The sequence below is a fragment of the Acanthaster planci genome, linkage group LG19, assembly GCF_054643075.1.
Source record: "Acanthaster planci isolate LZ-2023a linkage group LG19, COTS_SCS, whole genome shotgun sequence".
Taxonomy (NCBI): domain Eukaryota; kingdom Metazoa; phylum Echinodermata; class Asteroidea; order Valvatida; family Acanthasteridae; genus Acanthaster; species Acanthaster planci.
In genome coordinates, this window is record NC_141795.1 from 3,171,432 (window position 1) to 3,189,100 (window position 17,669).

General features: G+C 41.4%; 2 protein-coding genes and 1 long non-coding RNA gene across 5 annotated transcripts; 1 reads left to right on the top strand and 2 right to left on the bottom strand.

Moving 5' to 3' along the window:
- The first annotated feature begins 53 nt into the window (after positions 1 to 53).
- Positions 54 to 3,087, top strand: LOC147795958 (uncharacterized). The gene is made up of 2 exons (XR_015423338.1): positions 54 to 441; positions 1,047 to 3,087. It is a non-coding gene; the product is annotated as an uncharacterized LOC147795958 (long non-coding RNA).
- On the bottom strand, positions 2,253 to 9,023 carry LOC147795959 (cytochrome P450 2U1-like). The gene is made up of 9 exons (XM_022226918.2): positions 8,006 to 9,023; positions 7,075 to 7,254; positions 6,571 to 6,664; positions 6,036 to 6,194; positions 5,633 to 5,841; positions 4,661 to 4,786; positions 3,988 to 4,227; positions 3,761 to 3,859; positions 2,253 to 3,398 (listed from the first exon to the last, which is right to left on the bottom strand). The coding sequence occupies exons 1-9, from the start codon at positions 8,154 to 8,156 to the stop codon at positions 3,136 to 3,138; spliced, it is 1,521 nt and encodes a 506-aa protein (XP_022082610.2). The 5' UTR covers positions 8,157 to 9,023; the 3' UTR covers positions 2,253 to 3,135.
- Positions 9,024 to 9,170: 147 nt separating this feature from the next.
- LOC147795960 (cytochrome P450 1A1-like) lies at positions 9,171 to 16,629 on the bottom strand. Of its 3 annotated transcripts, none has more exons than XM_087129679.1 (9): positions 16,295 to 16,629; positions 15,555 to 15,734; positions 14,193 to 14,286; positions 13,333 to 13,491; positions 12,918 to 13,126; positions 11,974 to 12,099; positions 11,236 to 11,472; positions 10,503 to 10,601; positions 9,171 to 10,140 (listed from the first exon to the last, which is right to left on the bottom strand). In XM_087129679.1, the coding sequence occupies exons 1-9, from the start codon at positions 16,443 to 16,445 to the stop codon at positions 9,878 to 9,880; spliced, it is 1,518 nt and encodes a 505-aa protein (XP_086985805.1). In that variant the 5' UTR covers positions 16,446 to 16,629; the 3' UTR covers positions 9,171 to 9,877. The 3 variants fall into 3 exon arrangements, with proteins under 3 accessions (XP_086985805.1, XP_086985804.1, XP_086985806.1); XM_087129678.1 differs by having other exon boundaries at positions 11,236 to 11,475; positions 16,295 to 16,628; XM_087129680.1 differs by lacking the exon at positions 15,555 to 15,734 and having other exon boundaries at positions 11,236 to 11,475.
- Between the last annotated feature and the right edge of the window lie 1,040 nt (positions 16,630 to 17,669).

Genomic DNA, 17,669 nt, shown 5'->3' on the forward strand with positions numbered 1-17,669 from the left:
ATGTACATGTACAGTACATGAACAGACTTGCACATGTAATAAGTCCAGTTTCCAGTTTCGATTTCCGTGCACCAGTCTATAAAACTCGACCTCCAACCCCTGACCTCTTTTGATGCATGTAGCGCGAGCGACAAACTGCGAGCAAGCGTGATGGGAGAATTTTTCAAAGTTCTCTGCTGCTGATTGAAAAATTACTGCCATGTGACATATCCAAGGATAAAGGGAACAGTTGTGTAAATAACACGGACGAGACATATGAGCCTGTGCCTGGTTTATCATCTGGTTCTCTTCACTCCTCTATGGTCTGAGTGCCTAATTCGCCCTAACGTTACACTCGTCCTAGTCTGAGTGTCGTGCGTTGGTTGGGAAATCATATTTCTCATGCGTGATTACTGGAAGGCCTTCTGTGTTTTCTGACTTCATGAAACTGAGCTCTCTAAGGTGAATTTTGTCGTCAGTTGGATGCTTTGTATTAAACTGATAGCGCAGGGTGATAAGCCCAACTTTCTCGCTGTGTAATCCATGGCATCACTAGGTGTCACACATATATCCATATAGCCCTCCGTTAGCCCAGGTTGGACGAAGTTTACATTGCATTGGCAACCTGCTGGGCTGAAAAGCCCACCATAATGTCGATTTATGTACCGCCTAATCCGTTTAAAATCAATGCTCCCAGGCGCTTTACAATCAACCAGCGTTGCAATTACAAAAAGAAGAACTAAGAACAAAAATGTCAAATATAAACAACTAAAAATGTCATGGGCATGCGTCACCGAACAGCAGAAAAAAAGCTAAAAAACCTCACCGGAAACATCACAAAAGCAAGACTTGACAAATTATTGCTACCGAAAAGTGCGTTAAAAAGAACAACAAAAACTACTGACATGCCTCACAGAACAGAAAAAATTACGACCCCCCATAAAAATGGTAACACATGTAGCTAAAAGGAAAACAGTGATCAAAAACAATTCATTAAAACCCGAGAAACAGAAAAACATAAAAACCCTTACTTTAAAAAAGGCTAATCAATATATCATTATCTACAGGTAGGCCTACATGAAGACTAGATACGTAGGTCGAGGGTACTAGTCGCGAACTGCCAGGGATGAGACGCCGAGTAAACCGTGGAGCCTAGGAAGAGCTAACTTTAATAAATGACTATGAGGAATCTTCATCTTATCATCAATAGATGAGAGATGAATCAGCCCGTTTGAAAACCTTCTTGAGGCCAATCGGAAGCTCAGGGGGAGCGACATATCTGTTCTTGCCCCTCTGAAACTGCAAAAACACTGAGCTCGTCTCTTAATTCGCCACGAGACAATTTATGAGATCTAAGATCCTGCCACCAAGAAATAACATTACCAGAGAGAGGAATACCTGAATCCTTCTTGTAAGGGTCGCGAAACTTCACACCACTTGATATGCCAGACAGCATGTGATGACATCTGAAATGTCAGTAATGGCCGACGCCTCGTCGTCACCACTGCCGCTGTACGTCAGAAGGGCTGCAGCTGTATCGGTACAGCAGTGTTACTGCTACAAACGCCGAAGTTCCTGGATGTACCGACATAAGCGCTGGATGGAGTGGCGGAAAAATTAAAGTTTGCACCTTGCGAAGCCACAGGCGGAGGCTTAGCCAGAGGAAATCCCCAAGGATCAAACATGTAGGGAAGAACAGGCCCTGAAGGCAAGGATGGCACAGGCTGACCAAATGCTGTCGAAGGATACAGGGAAAAAGAATTCCACGCCCCTTGGCCCCACAAATATGGTGCACCCCACTGAGCCGCCAGAGGCCAAGAAGGAGCGTGAAAAACCGGTGGATTAGTGTTACCAGCCGAAGACGGCGTGACAGAACCAGCCGAGTTACCTTGGAGCCCTGGTGTAGTAATAGAAGAAGACGCCGGCGAAGGATTGGAGGAGGCTGCCATTGCCGGTAGGTCTTGATTTGGGCCAGGGCACAGCGACCGACTGACCTATTAGAGCTACCACCTACGACGGGACTGGCGCAGCTGGGCACTCTCCTGGCGATCCGCCCCGGGCCTTGGACGTGACCGACTCGCGCGTATTCAGCTGCCGCTCAATCTCTCTGGCTGCAATGGCCAAAATGTCGACAGCTACGTCTTCTGGAGGTCTGGGGACCGTGGAGGTTGCTGTAGAATGAACACGACTTCCCGTAGAATACTTAGGCATGGCGAAAAAATTGTGTTATATAATTGTATACAACAGCCAAGTGCACAACACACTACTCAATGTTGACAGCTCTGCAATGTAGGCTTTCATTCCTGAAAAACATTCTCTAACACATACAACTGATTTTAAAGCCTATATGTTAGCATCAGCTTGTGTGACCCTTCTTAGGAAAGAAATGCTTCATTCCTTGAGGCAGTAATCTGTCAAGTTAAGTTTATTAGACAACATGCATTCCTACAAGACATATATCAAAATACAAATTTACACCAATTAATCAGTTAAACTTAGCAAATGATATTGATGTTCTGTCACCGTTCAATTTTACAAAAGTTTTATAGAATTTACAAATCAAATGATGGTTACATTGTCTTTTGATCGGAGCTTCAGTAACTACACTGTTTGCAATGCACGTGTAACGATATCAAAATGATACAAACTGGTACAAATTACATTGTCAGAGGCAAAACCTGACAAAGATAAGGTTAGATAATCATTACGTTTCAAATCCCAGATAGAGTAAAGAATTTTGACACTACGTGTATATTTCTTAAAAAATGCACATTTCTCATTTTCACCAGAGTAATCATTTCGAAAGAGCGTATCGGCAAAATACTTGCTATGTGTTCAAATCTCTCGACTACCTACCTGCACAAATATCTCTCATATTCATGTATTCATAATTACGCAAGATACATTCAAAATATAAGCTTCATAATTTTATAGGGTAAATGGTTATTTCTCACAAGCTACTATTTTAATAGACACTTAACCAGTGGTACAGGTGCTTAACGCAACTTCACACGATATGCAATATGACGGTAAGGGAGGGAGGATGCCTATCATTAACTCTATCAGCGAGGTTTGTAATTAAAACCCAACTCCAGACAGTGAAAACCATCCAAACTTGAATGCACGACTGTACCTATTTTCACCAGGCCATTCGAATTAGAAGCGTTTTTTAACGCAGACCTCGATATCATCATAGAGCTGGTGAGCAAGTGCCAGTTCCTTGTTCAATCTTAGCACGGTTTCCTCCTCTTTGCCTGGTACTTTGTAGAAAGTGTACCGGCTACAGAGCCAGGTGAAAAGCAGAAAGACTTCCTTCTTAGCAAAGTCTTCACCGAGGCAGACACGGCGTCCAATCCCAAAAGGGATGAGGCTCTCTGGAAGCTTGGCAGGGAGCTGGCCGTTTTCGTTCAGAAAACGTTCTAAAATTGAAAGAAAAGATGTATCAGACCATATTGAAAAATGTAACAGGTTCCAAAAAAGGGCATTAGAGAAAACACTGAAGTACCATGTTCATTATGACTCCAGACGGGCTTGAAAAAAATGGGGAGAGGGAAGAACGAATGATTTTGTGACTATAAGTAGGGGAAAGAAAAGACTCAAAACATGACTTGACTCGAGAAAAATCGACCCGAGACCTTGACTTGTGGGGAAATGACTCATGACTTGACTCGAATTGCAGTAGCTAAAAATGAAGTGATTACGAAAATGTAGTGTGGTGCTGCTGCTCTAATATAAAATATGAGCAAGACATGTGCAAAGACTTACTCTTGTGTTACCTTACCTGGTTTAAACTTGTTCGGCTCTTCCCACTCAGCTGGGCTGAAGTGAAGAGCCATATGGTTGATCATCACAGTGGTATCCTTAGGGAGTTTGTATCCACCTGGATGAGGAAGAAATTTGAGATAAAAAGTGCCTTTTCCTGGTAAAACAATTTGCATTGTCACACCTGGTATGTTGTCAGGATAGTTGTTTGGGTCTTCATGCATTGAGTGGATAGGCAATACATACACAGTGTTGTGTCTTCCATCACAGAATGCAGAACGCCCACTGGTGCCACCGTACCAAACCGGAAAATCTCAAGGAGGGTGGCTTCAGTGAATGGCACAGAGCCCCTGTCAGTCAGTGAGGGCATTCTATCATGACCTATGACCTCATCAATTTCCATGGCAACCTTTTCCTGGATTTCGGGATACTCGGCTATGAGGAGGACAGCCCAATGAAGGGTGAGAATGGTGGTTTCTGTTCCCGCTGTGAGACGGAAAAAGATGGATTAAGATATGCTCAACGGTATTCCTTATTAAAATGACAGCTGGATCAGGATTTATTTCAAGGGGGTTGGGCGCAGGTTAGAATCTGCCTCCTTGACACCTTCTCTGATATCATTATCATCACAACGAATTTCATTATTTTGTAGAATTCAGAGCCTGTAGGCATTTATGGCTATTTCAACACCAGTTTATCAAAAAGTGCTCATACTCTTCTTATCATTGTCATGAAATGTCAACTTTACAAGGGCAGGTCAGCCAAAAATTGTATGACAAAGTGAATTGTGAAAGACTCTAACAATATAAACTCTACACTAGGTTACCTTTACAACCATTCTAAGATTCAAAATGAACAGGCTGAAGGGGAAGGGAGGTCGGAAAAAAACACCTAGCTTTTTAGGGATTTAAGCATGTACCTCCAAAAATGTCGGACACCGTCTGGACCAGGTGCGTGTCTGTCAGACGGTCGGCTCCCTCCTCTCCAGCTTCAATATTCTCCTTCTGGGTCAGCAGTAAGGAGTCCACAAAGTCACGAATGTTTTCTACAGATGAAACCAAAAATGTGGTTTGCCTACACACAGAATATCCATCAGGTGATGTTTCAACATGAAGATATAAGACAGCACATGCAACCAGCTTCTTTGTATGACAAGTAACCTTAACATTTATTTATAAACTCTGCTTTGCTGACAACGTAAATCATTATTGGTATTATTTATTTCTGGTAATGACACCAAAGATTCCTCAAAAGCACCCTTGGCACTGTAGCTCCTTGCACGCCTGACGAAACTGGTAGAGAAGAGACAATGAGAAGCAGTCACAGTTTTAGTAGTGGGAGGAAAACCCCTGAGGAATACGGGACTTAAAAACCCCACAGAATCAGGTAGGGACTGAAAACCCAGTCCACTAACAGTGTGGATGGAGCGGGGAATCCAACCCGGACTGCAGAGGTGGAAGGCGAGGAAAGAACCACTACACCAACCTGACTATGCATTTACGTAAATCCCATTCTATACACGGTACGTAGGTCGGGGCACATAAAATGAATATTACCGGTAGCTGTGCATATTCTGCAGAATACCCAAGAGAACCAAGGTGCACAAATGTTGAACATACTACCAATTACAGTGTAAAAGGTTTACAGTTTGCAAGTCAGACGTGGTACCTAAAAACATTTCTCTTTTAAGTTAAAAACCAGACCAACTCAAAGCCTTGATAGCAATTTTGATAGGTGACCAGGTTATTTGTACAACGATAAATAACTTATTTATTGTCTACGAAAACTAAAACGCAGCAATCCATTGTTTACAATAAAACCAGACTCAAACAATGAAAGGAGCAACTCATTTACAAGTTAACTGCAAGCCGGTGGTCTGGTGAACTTTTACCTGGGTCAAAGGTTTGACGGTGTCTCTGAAACTCCTCTCGGTACGTTTGCCTTAAGTGCTTCAGGAGACGCCTGAACTTTGTATCACCAGGAGTTGGGATGTACTGGAAAATGGTCATGAAATCCCCAGGTAGACCGTTACCAAAAGCTTTGGTGATTTCAGTGTTGAGATCAATCCAGTTCAGTAAGTCTGGATCGTTGAATTCGTACCTGATCAACGCCAAGATGTGATTCAGAATTAAACCTTAAGTTGGTAGCAACTTCAAAATGTACAGAATAAAAATGAGCATATGTTGATGGCTGTGCTTAAGGTCACATGACAGTAACATATGACTGTTGTGACATTGTATGACCTCTGTTTATGCTGTTGACGCAGTAAATTTCCAGAAATACATTTTACTCACGTTTTGGCAAAGCACAGGGTAGCCAAGACATTGTACACTATCCGGCCAATCGTCCATTTGGGAGCAAATGGCTTGTCTCCCATTTCATCCAGAGTCTTGGCAATTCCTGGGGTGACACTGAAAACAAGTTGCTCCAAACGCTCCTTCTGTGCAAAATGCCTGCCATTGAGAGTGTTCCCAATTTTGTAAAAGGTACATGTAGTTATGTGTAGAATTCACCGAAATTTGAAAGTTCACTTGCCTTTCACACTTTTATAAATTGAATAATCATTCACTTGTTATTACATACATTCTCATTTCTCAATTATGTAAACCAACACCATGTCATGGAATAAAATTTTCAAAAAAGCTTTTGTACTATAATGAGGTAATTTTTCATTTGGCTTTTGTTTTGAATACCACTATTTATTCGGTCTTTAGTGAATTTTTCTGCAGCTGTGAATTATGTTACATAAAGTTTACACCACTTTGAAAAATTAAAACTTATAGAGATATGGACTTAGAGACCTTATTTCTCACGAATTCTTAGTAATACCTGATGGCAGTGTGGCCAAGTTTGCGTTGGTAACGCCACTGAGGGCCATAGGTCGAGAAGGCAATATCCTTGAATCCTTCGGTGAACAATCCAACTAGAATCAGAGAAATAAAGCACACAATGTTGCATAAGCAAACGAAAAATAAAAAATCATAAAGTCTCAAACTAGATTGTAATTTCCATATTGGAAAAAAATCAATGCTTGAGGGCTTGACACCTTCTGTGTTCAATATAAAACAATGACCTTGATAACTCCCAAACACTAACCATTATCACACTAGGCCTACAATTCTTTAAGATCCCCACTTAAAATAGTAAGCAATGTAGTACAGCATAATGTACAATTTTGCAAAATTCTACCCACATTGTTTTTATTTTCATCCAAGAATATGTACATGTGCCAAATTTAACTTTTCTATGTCTTTGCATTTTGGTGGATTACTGAATAAGACATTTAAAAACTACTACTTGGAGTCTCCATAAATTTTTCCCCAATTGACTAACATGAGTATGACTCAGGACGTCCAGCAAACACTGCGGCTTGCTTGATAAATGCCTCTTTGACCACATCAATAGTGTTCAGAACGACAATATTGGTGCTGGCAAACTTCAACGAGTACACTGCTCCGTATTTCTGCCACAGCTTTTTGAAGACTTGAAGGGTGGATTTTGCAAAATAAAACTCTGGAAATTGAAAAAAGGACAACTGAAATTTAACCGAAGATTACAATTCGTTTTTCGAGCAAGAGGGGTGGGTCCCGCTTTTCTATGGGACCATTTTCAATAGGGAAGCTGGGGTGGGTTTACTCTGGTAGGTGTGCATGTGACGTATGGGGCAGCACGGACATCTGGGAGTTTCACAAAATTGCAGGCCGCAACCACACTGTGCCAATGAAAACAACTGCAACGAACGGATGGTGCATAGGTACGTCACCATGGTCGATGTTTTCACCGTCGCGGTACCTGCCATTTTGCAAGAATCCCAGATGTCTGCGTTGCCCCATAATGTTAGGATACTATGTGCTTGTTTGACCCTAAATTCACACATGACTTACATGTACATCGGGGAAAGGAGATTGGCTGAAAATGAAACATAAATGAAATAATTACAAGAGGTTTTACCTTTCAGGGCCCCAGAGTAGCAGAGGATCAATGGTCTACATTTGTGCCTGTTTAAAGGCACTCCTTGAAATACCCATTTCATGTGTTGTTGGCCTGGGCTACATGTACCTATCAACTTTCACGTAAAAATACCTTATTATCCAGTGATTACTGATAAATACTGTAATTACAAAGTGTTCGGATTTTTGAAGAAAGTGTTTGAAAAGTCCTGAACATCAAGAAAATCCTGAAATTGGGAACACTTCTGACAAGTCCAAGCTAACTACAATCATTACATGTACGATGACGCTTTAAAAACTAAGAACTTACTTACGAGGAATATTTCCGACAAGCGGTAGTGCGGCTGGCCCTGGTGGGAAGCCTGCGGGCCGCCTGGTGCTTCTGTACAGTGCGTAGGCAACCAGGGTTCCTACAACCACCAAGAGCGTGGCTGCGTTCAGGTAAATGTCTCCACTGACTTGCATTTTGTCAGTTTCCACCTGCGTTGCTTGGAGATGAATGTAATCAGACAAAACCTAGTGGCACTTGATATGTGTTGATGCTCCCGCAACTGACGACGACAAGGCGATTCGAGTATTGCAGGTACACGTACCTGTAATAAGTCCAGTTTCCAGCTTCGGTGCACCAGTCTATAAAATTCGACCTCCGACCTCTCACCTGGTATTTCTTTCGATGCATATGGTGTGATCGACAAAATGCAAGCCTCGCGTGATGGGAGAATTTTTCAAAGTTCTCTGCCGCTGATTGAAAAATTCCTGCCATGTTTTACAGCCTAGGATAAAGGGAACAGTTATGGAAACAACATTGACGAGATGTATGGCTCTGTGCGTGGTATGTCATCTGGTTCTCAGGCTGTCTTCGTGTGTCTTCCTTCCCTGAGTGCCAAATTCGCCGAATATAACGTTACACGTGCCCTAGTCTGAGTGTCATGCGTTGACAGTGAAGTCTTATTTTTCATGCGTGATAACATGTAGGCCTGCTGTGTTTTGTGACTTAATGAAATTGTGCTCTCTAAGGTGAATTTTGTCTTCAGTCGGATGCTTTGCATTTAACTGATAGCCGCTTTATCGGCCCGACTTTCTTGCTGAGTAATCCATCACTCTGTGTCACATACATATACGGCCTTCCAACATGTAGGCCTAAATGGAGATTAGGTTGACGGTCTTCGCGAGGTGGGACGAGACGTCAAAAGTTTTAAACCATTGAGGAAGGAAAATTATGATTCAATCAAGGCGATTATTGATAATTGAAGTCAACAAGCAGCATGACCAGTCCTGGGGGGGGAAGAGTGTGATTTGTATATGGCTCCCAGTCCAAGTACGTGTACATGTATTGAAGTTTCCACCACTGGCGCCAAGCACGCCAATTGTGGTCATCTATGGTCTGCGGATCCTAGCCAGTATAACATTGCATTGTGACACGGTACGAGTTTTATACACGCAACAGCATAAATAGATTAAAGTAAACATATAAAGGGATTTGCCTTGCTTACGTGTAATGCAGAAAATGCATTTTTCCACATTCAAACATAATTATTCAGTGCTGTGTGGTAATTAATACCTGTACAATATATTCCTGTAAACTCAACATATTATGCATCAATAATTAGTGCATTGTTTAACAAAAGATTTTTGGGACAGACTGTGTAGACTAAAATAAAGTGTGAGGCTGGTATTAAATTCAATATAACGAAGGTCAGTACGGCTGTATACATGTACATGTATGTAACACGAATTGTTTGGTATACTTTATACGCAGGTACTGTGTGAGTTCTACGGTTTGAAAATACCACTTTACTGCCCTATCTCAAAGCACTTTACTCCAACACAAATATAAAATTTTTTAAAGAACAAAACATGTACTATTCATTGGTAATTACGTTTGTTGCATAAAAACCAACTAGTAGGCCTATATTTCCAATCTTTTGCAACCAGCATTTACTAATTTCTTCGATTCTAATTTCTGTGTCTGACATTTTCAACTTCTACACCTAAACTGACAGGAAAGCCCAAAGCATAAAAGCATGAACTCCAACAGTCGGGGATCAACGTGGATTTTCGACACACTTAATGACTTATCATTTACTCTATCAGCGAGGCTTGTAATTAAAATCCGACTCCAGACGGTGAAAACCACTCAAACGTTTGAAGGCACGACTGTACCTATTTTTACAAGGTGATTTGAATTAGAATCGTTTTTTAACGCAGACCTCGATATCATCATAGAGCTGGTAAGCAAGCGTCACTTCCTTGTTCAATCTCAGCACGGTTTCCTCCTCTTTGCCTGGTACTTTGTAGAAAGTGTACCGGCTACAGAGCCAGGTGAAGAGCAGAAAGACTTCCTTCTTAGCAAAGTCTTCACCGAGGCAGACACGGCGTCCAATCCCAAAAGGGATGAGGCTCTCTGGGAGCTTGACAGGGAGCTCACCGTCTTCGTTCAGAAAACGCTCTAAAATTGAAAGAAAAGATGCATCAGACCATATTGAAAAATGTAACAGGTTCCAAAAAAGGGCATTAGAGAAAACACTGAAGTACCATGTACATTATGACTCCAGACGGGCTTGAAAAAAAAGGGGAGAGGGAAGAACGAATGATTTTGTGACTATAAGTTGGGGAAAGAAAAGACTCAAAACACGACTTGACTCGAGAAAAATCGACCCGAGACCTTGACTTGTGGGGAAATGACTCATGACTAGACTTGAATTGCAGTAGCTAAAAATGAAGTGATTACGAAAATGTAGTGCGGTGCTGCTGCTCTGATATAAAATATGAGCAAGACATGTGCAAAGACTTACTCTTGTGTTTCCTTACCTGGTTTAAACTTGTCCGGCTCTTCCCACTCAACTGGGCTGAAGTGAAGAGCCATATGGTTGATCATCACAGTGGTATCCTTTGGGAGTTTGTATCCACCTGGATGAGGAAGAAAAAGACTTCAGGACGATCACGGCAGCCTGCTTTTAACGGTCAAGTACTTGACTGTAGTAAGGGTTAGGAGTGCGAGTTTTCAAGTGGCTTGGTGGGAATTGTTCCTGACTTTACTGTGTTATTGTTCACATAACAGTGACTTCTAATTGGAGTTTCTTGCGACATTACCATGAACCACGGAAGAGGGGTTTTATGGTATAATCTGAATGGCAAGTGTGTAGAATTTTTGGTGTTTTGCTTTCAAAATGTTTCGTATGTCTACATTTTCTTTGCTTTCTTTTTTGGGGGGGGGGCAGGGGACACATCCCTTGGAGGGAGAGTGTTCCACAGCCCCATTTGCCCAAAGACCCATTTCATATTCTAATCCTAATTCATGCACTTCATCTCCAACTACATTTACCGAAATTTGAGACTTAAAAGTGCCTTTTCCTGGTAAAACAATTTGGCATTGTCACACCTGTCGTGGATACGGCAATGACAGTGGAGTCGAATGGGCCTGGCCACATGACCCACGTGCATATTGAGGATTTAATATGACGTCCATGTTATTCACTCTCCTAGTATGTTGTCTTGATAGTCGTTTGGGTCTTCATGCATTGAGTGGATAGGCAATACATACACAGTGTTGTGTCTTCCATCACAGAATGCAGAACGCCCACTGGTGCCACCGTACCATACCGGAAAATCTCAAGGAGGGTGGCTTCAGTGAACGGCAAAGAACCCCTGTCGGTCAGTGAGGGCATTCTATCATGACCTATGATCTCATCAATTTCCATGGCAACCTTTTCCTGGATTTGGGGATACTCAGTCATGAGGAGGACAGCCCAGTGGAGGGTGACTGTGGTAGTTCCTGTTCCTGCTGTGAGACGGAAAAAGATAGATTATGATATGCCCAACCGGATTCCTTATTAAATAGATGAATGACAACTGGATCAGGATTTATTTCAAGGGAGTTGAGAGCAGGTGAGAATCTGCCTCCTTGTCACCATCTCTCTGATATAATTGCAATGAATTTTATTATTTTTTATCATGCAGAGACTCTAGGCGTTTTTTCAATGATGCCTTATAGTCATTTCAACGCTAGGTTTATGAAACATTGAACATACTATTCTCATCATTGTCATGAAATGTCAACATTACAAGAACAGGTCAGCCAAAAATTGTATGACAGAGTGAATTATGAAAGACTCTAACAACATAAACTTTACACTAGGTTGAACTGCAACTTCACATACACACTCATGATGGTTGCCTTTACAACCATTCTAAGATTCAAAATGAGTGTAGAGGCTGAGATCTTGAAGAGGAAGGGGGGTTGTATTAAAAAACCTGGCTCTTTATGGATTTAACCATGTACCTCCAAAAATGTCCATCACCGTCTGGACCAGGTGCGTGTCTGTCAGACGGTCGGCTCCCTCCTCTCCGGCTTCAATGTTCTCCTTCTGGTTCAGCAGTAAGGAGTCCACAAAGTCACGGATGTTTTCTACAGATGAAAAATGTGTGGTTTGCTTACACACAGAATATCCATAAGATGACGTTTAAAACATAGAGAGAAGACAGCACATGTAACCAGCTTCTTTACTTGACATGAGCATTTAACCTTAACATTCACATAAACTCTAATCTGCTGGCAACACAAATTATGATTATTATTTCTTATTTCTGGTACTGACACCAAGGATTCCTCAAAAGTGCCCTACGCACTGTAGCTCGCAAGCCTGAAGAAACCTGTAGAGAAAATGAGACGCAGTTACAGTTTTAGTGGTGGGAGGAAACCCAAGAGGAATACGGGTAAAACCCATGGTATCACGTAGGGACTGAAAACCCAATCCATATGTTGACGGAGCTGGGAATCGCAGAGGTGGAAGACGAGGAAAGAATCACTGCCGAACTGACTACGTATTCACGTAAACCCATTTTGTACAATAGGTCCTGGTACATAAAATGAATGTTACCAGTAATTGTGCATATGCTGCAGAATATCCAAGAGAACCAAGTTTGCACAAATGTTGAGCATGCTACCAATTAAAATGTTTACGGCCGGCAAGTGAGACATGGTGTCTGAGATCATTTCTATTTGAGGTAAAAAATAGACAAACTCAAAGCCTGGATAGTAATTTTCTTCGATGAAAACAACATTTTGACAGCTGACCAGGATGTTTGTACAAAGATCATAGTATATACGAAGAACACAATGTAACAATCCAGTGTTTAAAATAAAACCAGACTCAAGAAATGAAACGAGAAACTCATTTACAAGCTAACTGCAAGCCAGTTTTCTTCGATCTGGTAAAGTTTTACCTGGGTCAAAGGTTTGACGGTGTCTCTGAAGCTCCTCTTGGTACATTTGCTTTAAGCGATTCAGGAGACGCCTGAGCTTTGTATCACCAGGAGTTGGAATGTACTGGAAAATTGTCATGAAATCCCCAGGTAGACCACTACCAAAAGCTTCGTTGATTTCAGTGTTGAGATCAATCCAGTTCAGTAAGTCGGGATCGTTGAATTCGTACCTGATCAACGCCAAGATGAGATTCAGACTTAAACCTCAAGTTGGTAGCAACTTCACAATATACAGAGTACAGTACAGAATAAAAATGAGCATGTGTTGATGGCTGTGCTTAAGGTCAGATGACAGTAACATATGACTGTTATGACATTCTATGATCTCTGTTTATGCTGTTGATGCTGTAAATTGCCAGAAATACATTTTACTCACGTTTTGGCAAAGCACATGGTAGCCAAGACATTGAACACTATCCGGCCGATCGTCCATTTGGGAGCAAATGGCTTGTCTCCCATTTCATCAAGAATTTTGGCAATTCCTGGAGTGACGCTGAAAACAAGTGGCTCCAAACGCTCCTTCTGTGCTAAATGCCTGCCATTGAGAGTGTTCCCAATTTGGCAAGAGGTAAAGTTATGTGTAGAATTCAGCGAATTTGAAAGTTCACTTGCCTTTCACCCTTTTATAAATTGAGAAATCAGGGTGAATTCTTTTGTAATGCTATTTGACATATTCCGTTTCATAACAAAGGAAGCAACGACCAATTCACTTATTACATACGTGTACATTCTCATTTCTCAAAATTATGAAGACCACCATGTCACGGAATAACATCATTTAAAACAAAATTATTTGTACTATGATGCAGTAATTTTTCCTATAGCCTATTGTCTTGAATACCACTACTTTATAATTTATTCGGTTTTCAGTAAATTTTTCTGCAGCTGTGAATTATGTTTCAAAAACAGTAGCATTATCTTCACATATAAAGTTTATTCCACTGTGTGAAAGTCAAACTTATAGACCTTTTTCACCCACGTGACTATATTGCACTAAATGTAACAATACCACGTGTGTACCCTCCTAGCCACGGTGATTGCATAATCCTACGGGCAGCTTCAACCGTGTGGCCGTGGAAGCACACGTGCCAATGCTGCGCGCTTGAGTAGTTTATCTTGAATAAGTAGATTACCATCACAACACATGGCGGTCCAGCACGATTGTGACATCACATGAAAAAGGTCTATAGAGATATGGACTGACAGACCTCGTTCCCCACAAATTCTCAGTAATACCTGATCGCAGTGTGGCCGAGTTTGCGTTGGTAACGCCATTGAGGGCCATATGTTGAGAAGGCAATGTCCTTGAATCCGTCAGTGAACAATCCAACTAGAATCACAGAAATAAAGCACAAGATGTTGCATAACCATAAGAAAAATAAAATATCATAAAGTCTCAAACTAGATTGTAATTTCCATATTGGAAAAAAAAAATCAATGCTTGAGGGATTGACTAGTTGACGTCTTCTGTGTTCAATATAAAACAATGACCTTCCTAATTCCCAAACACTAATTAAAATAATAATCATACTAGGCCTACGATAGAGCCTGAAAGTAAAACGTCTCGCACCGCCCTCCTATGGGAATTTTTACAGTGGGCCGTCCTATTACGTTCGATAATTTTCGGAAGAATAATTCCTATCACTAAACCTCCCAATGAAACACCAATGTTGGAATTTTACCTTTGTCTTCCTCAAGTAATATTTAGGAAAGGTCACCTGGAGATGGGTAAAAAACCAATTTTCTTAACAACCTTTAACGTCCGGCAATATCGTACCTAGGTCTCCTTGTTCATGCACGTTTGTTTTCACTGCCCGTACTTACGTGAAAACGAGATTATACAACGTTGTAAAGATTAACCTACCTGCCGTCTAATGGGTTCGGATTTCGTCGAGTTGACATCATGAAGTTGTGATCAGCAAAGGTTAGATAAAGGATTACAATCTTTAGAAATTAAAGTAGAATACTGCTTTAAGTTTATTACCTATAAATTTTAAAGCTATGTAAAATATTTCAATCTGTTTTTATTTCGGCTTCTACCGACGGACCACCATAATATTTTTAACCTAAATGTTCATCTGCATACAAGACTGCCTCATTGCACTGCTCTTCAAGTATTTTAGATTTTCGGAAGTGATGGGTCAGCTTTTGGCTGGATGTTTCTCATTTAGGTCAGGTGATTTAAAGTTTTTAGTTTCTATAAATTGATATACTTGCAAATATTTTCCAATGAACTTTTTCTGAGTCAGATTTTTAAAGAAGTAACTGAACAAAAAATGTTACAAATTCTAAAATTTTCGCATATTATTTTTCCTATCCAAGGGTTCCGGAAGCGCGCCATCAGGGGTCAACTTTCAGGCTCTATTCTTCACGATTTTCTCCACCTTTTCTGTCCCCTCACCACATAAAATGTTGGGCAATCCTGGAATAATATGCAAATTTGAGAAATTCTACCCATAATGTTTTTATTTTCAACCAAGAATATATACATGTACTAAATATAACTTTTTCAAAGTCTTTGCATTTTGGTGGATAACTAAATAAGAAACTTAAAACTACTGCATGAAGTTTCGACAGATTTTTTCCCAAGGGACTAACTTGAGTATGACTCAGGACGTCCAGCAAACACTGTGGCTTGCTTGACAAATGCCTCTTTGACCACATCAATAGTGTTCAGAACGACAATATTGGTGCTGGCAAACTTCAAGGAGTACACTGCTCCGTATTTTTGCCACAGATCTTTGAAGACTTGTAGGGTGGATTTTGCAAAATAAAACTCTGGAAATGGAAAAAAGGACAACGGAAATTTAAACTGAAGATACAATTCATTTTTCGAGCACTGGGGGGGGGCAGGCTGCTATTTCATGGTACCATCTTCAATAGGGAAGCCGGGGTGGGACTACTATGGTAGATGTGCATCTGATGACGTATAATGTTAGGACAGTGCCTGATTGACACACAATTGGCAAATGACTTACATCAGGGGGAAAGGAGATTGAATACAAATAAATGAAATAATCGCAAGAGGTTTCAACGTAAGGGCCCCAGAGTACTATAGGATCTATGGTATACATTTGTGCCTGCTTAAAGGCACTCCCTGAAATACCCATTCCATATGTTGGAATAGGGCTATCTATCAACTTCAATGTAAAAAACCTTATAAGTTACCGATAGATGCTGTAATTATAAAGCTTTCGAATTTTTAAAGAAATTGTTTGAAAACTCCTGAAATTCAAAAAAATCTTGAAGTAGAAACCCTGAAATCCGGAACACTCCTGACATATCCAAGCCATCTACATGTATTATGAGGCGTTAAAAAGATAGCCTGAGGAACTCACGAGGAATATTTCCGACAAGCGGTAGTGCAGTTGGCCCGGGTGGGAAGCCTGAGGGCCGTTTGGTGCTTCTGTACAGTGCGTAGGCAACCAGGGTTCCTACAGCCACCAAGAGCGTGGTCGAATTCAGGTAAACGTCTGCACTGACTTCCATTTTTTCAGTTCCCACCTGCGTTGTTTGGAAATCACAGACAAAACCTCCTCCACTCCTGGTACAGTGGTGGCAGGTCGTCACATTTTGCTAGATGCTTCCGTAATTACGACACCAAAGAGGCGACTTGTGTGATGTACATTACATGTCTACACGAACATGCAATCAGTGCAGTTTCCCGTCAACCTCGACTCCATGGGGATGGGCTGCGTGCGCGTTCCTTCACTAACTTGATCGCGCAAGGCATGGTGACAACCACATGGTGTGACAAGATCGCACCCATGGGAACGAGGTTAGTTTCCAATTGCGGTTTCCGTGCACCATGTACCAGTCTATAAAACTCGACCTCCGACCTCTTTTGACGTGCATGGTAAGAGCCACAAAACTTGATTTTAAGTTTGCAAGGAAGTTTGGGCAAATTTGGCAAAGTCAAGTTCTCTGCAGCTGATTGAAAATTTACTGCTAAGGATAAAGGGAACAGTTGTGGAAACAAAATGGAGAATATAGAAAGACCTGTCTTCGTCTTCCTTCATGGCAATATGTTAATGCGAGTAACTTGGACCCTACAAATCGCCCTTTGTAACATTTTCAGAGTACAGGGTCGGGCAAGTAGGGTCCAAGTATGCCTTCCATAGGCTGTTGCTTTCATTGATTCATTTAGTAGCCTAGGCGTACCCTGAATCAAAATCCTCCGAATTCACCTCCAAAATGGTCATTAAACTGTCCAACGATGATGCGCCCGGCTTATGGGTCAAGTGAGAATCGGGGATTTCAATAATGATGATAATGTTTTCTAACATTTGGAAAGAAAAGAGAAATTTCCCCTTCAAATCGGAAATGGTCTCGTGGTCGAGTTCTATATTTGGCCATCTTGTTCAAATAGCGATTTGAATGTATGTTTAACCCTAACTCCCTAGGGTGTATGTAAAATCATATTGAAATAGGAGGATTTGGGACTGTTAGGGTTGATGTCCTGAAGACAACGTCACAGCGGACCACTCGGAAAAAAATCATGCCGACCGGATGACTGATTCCTGAGCGTCGCAATGTTCTGTGTACAGTTCTGATGTGATCACAGCTCCTCGGACATAAGGAACGGTGTATGATTCTTTTGGACCCCCGTTTAGGGCACCCCTTCAGTACGCTGATCAACCCCACCGCCCCCCGGCATTTTCTGAATGCTAGATCTCCCCAATCTGTGATGTTTACCTTTTGAAAAGCTACTGC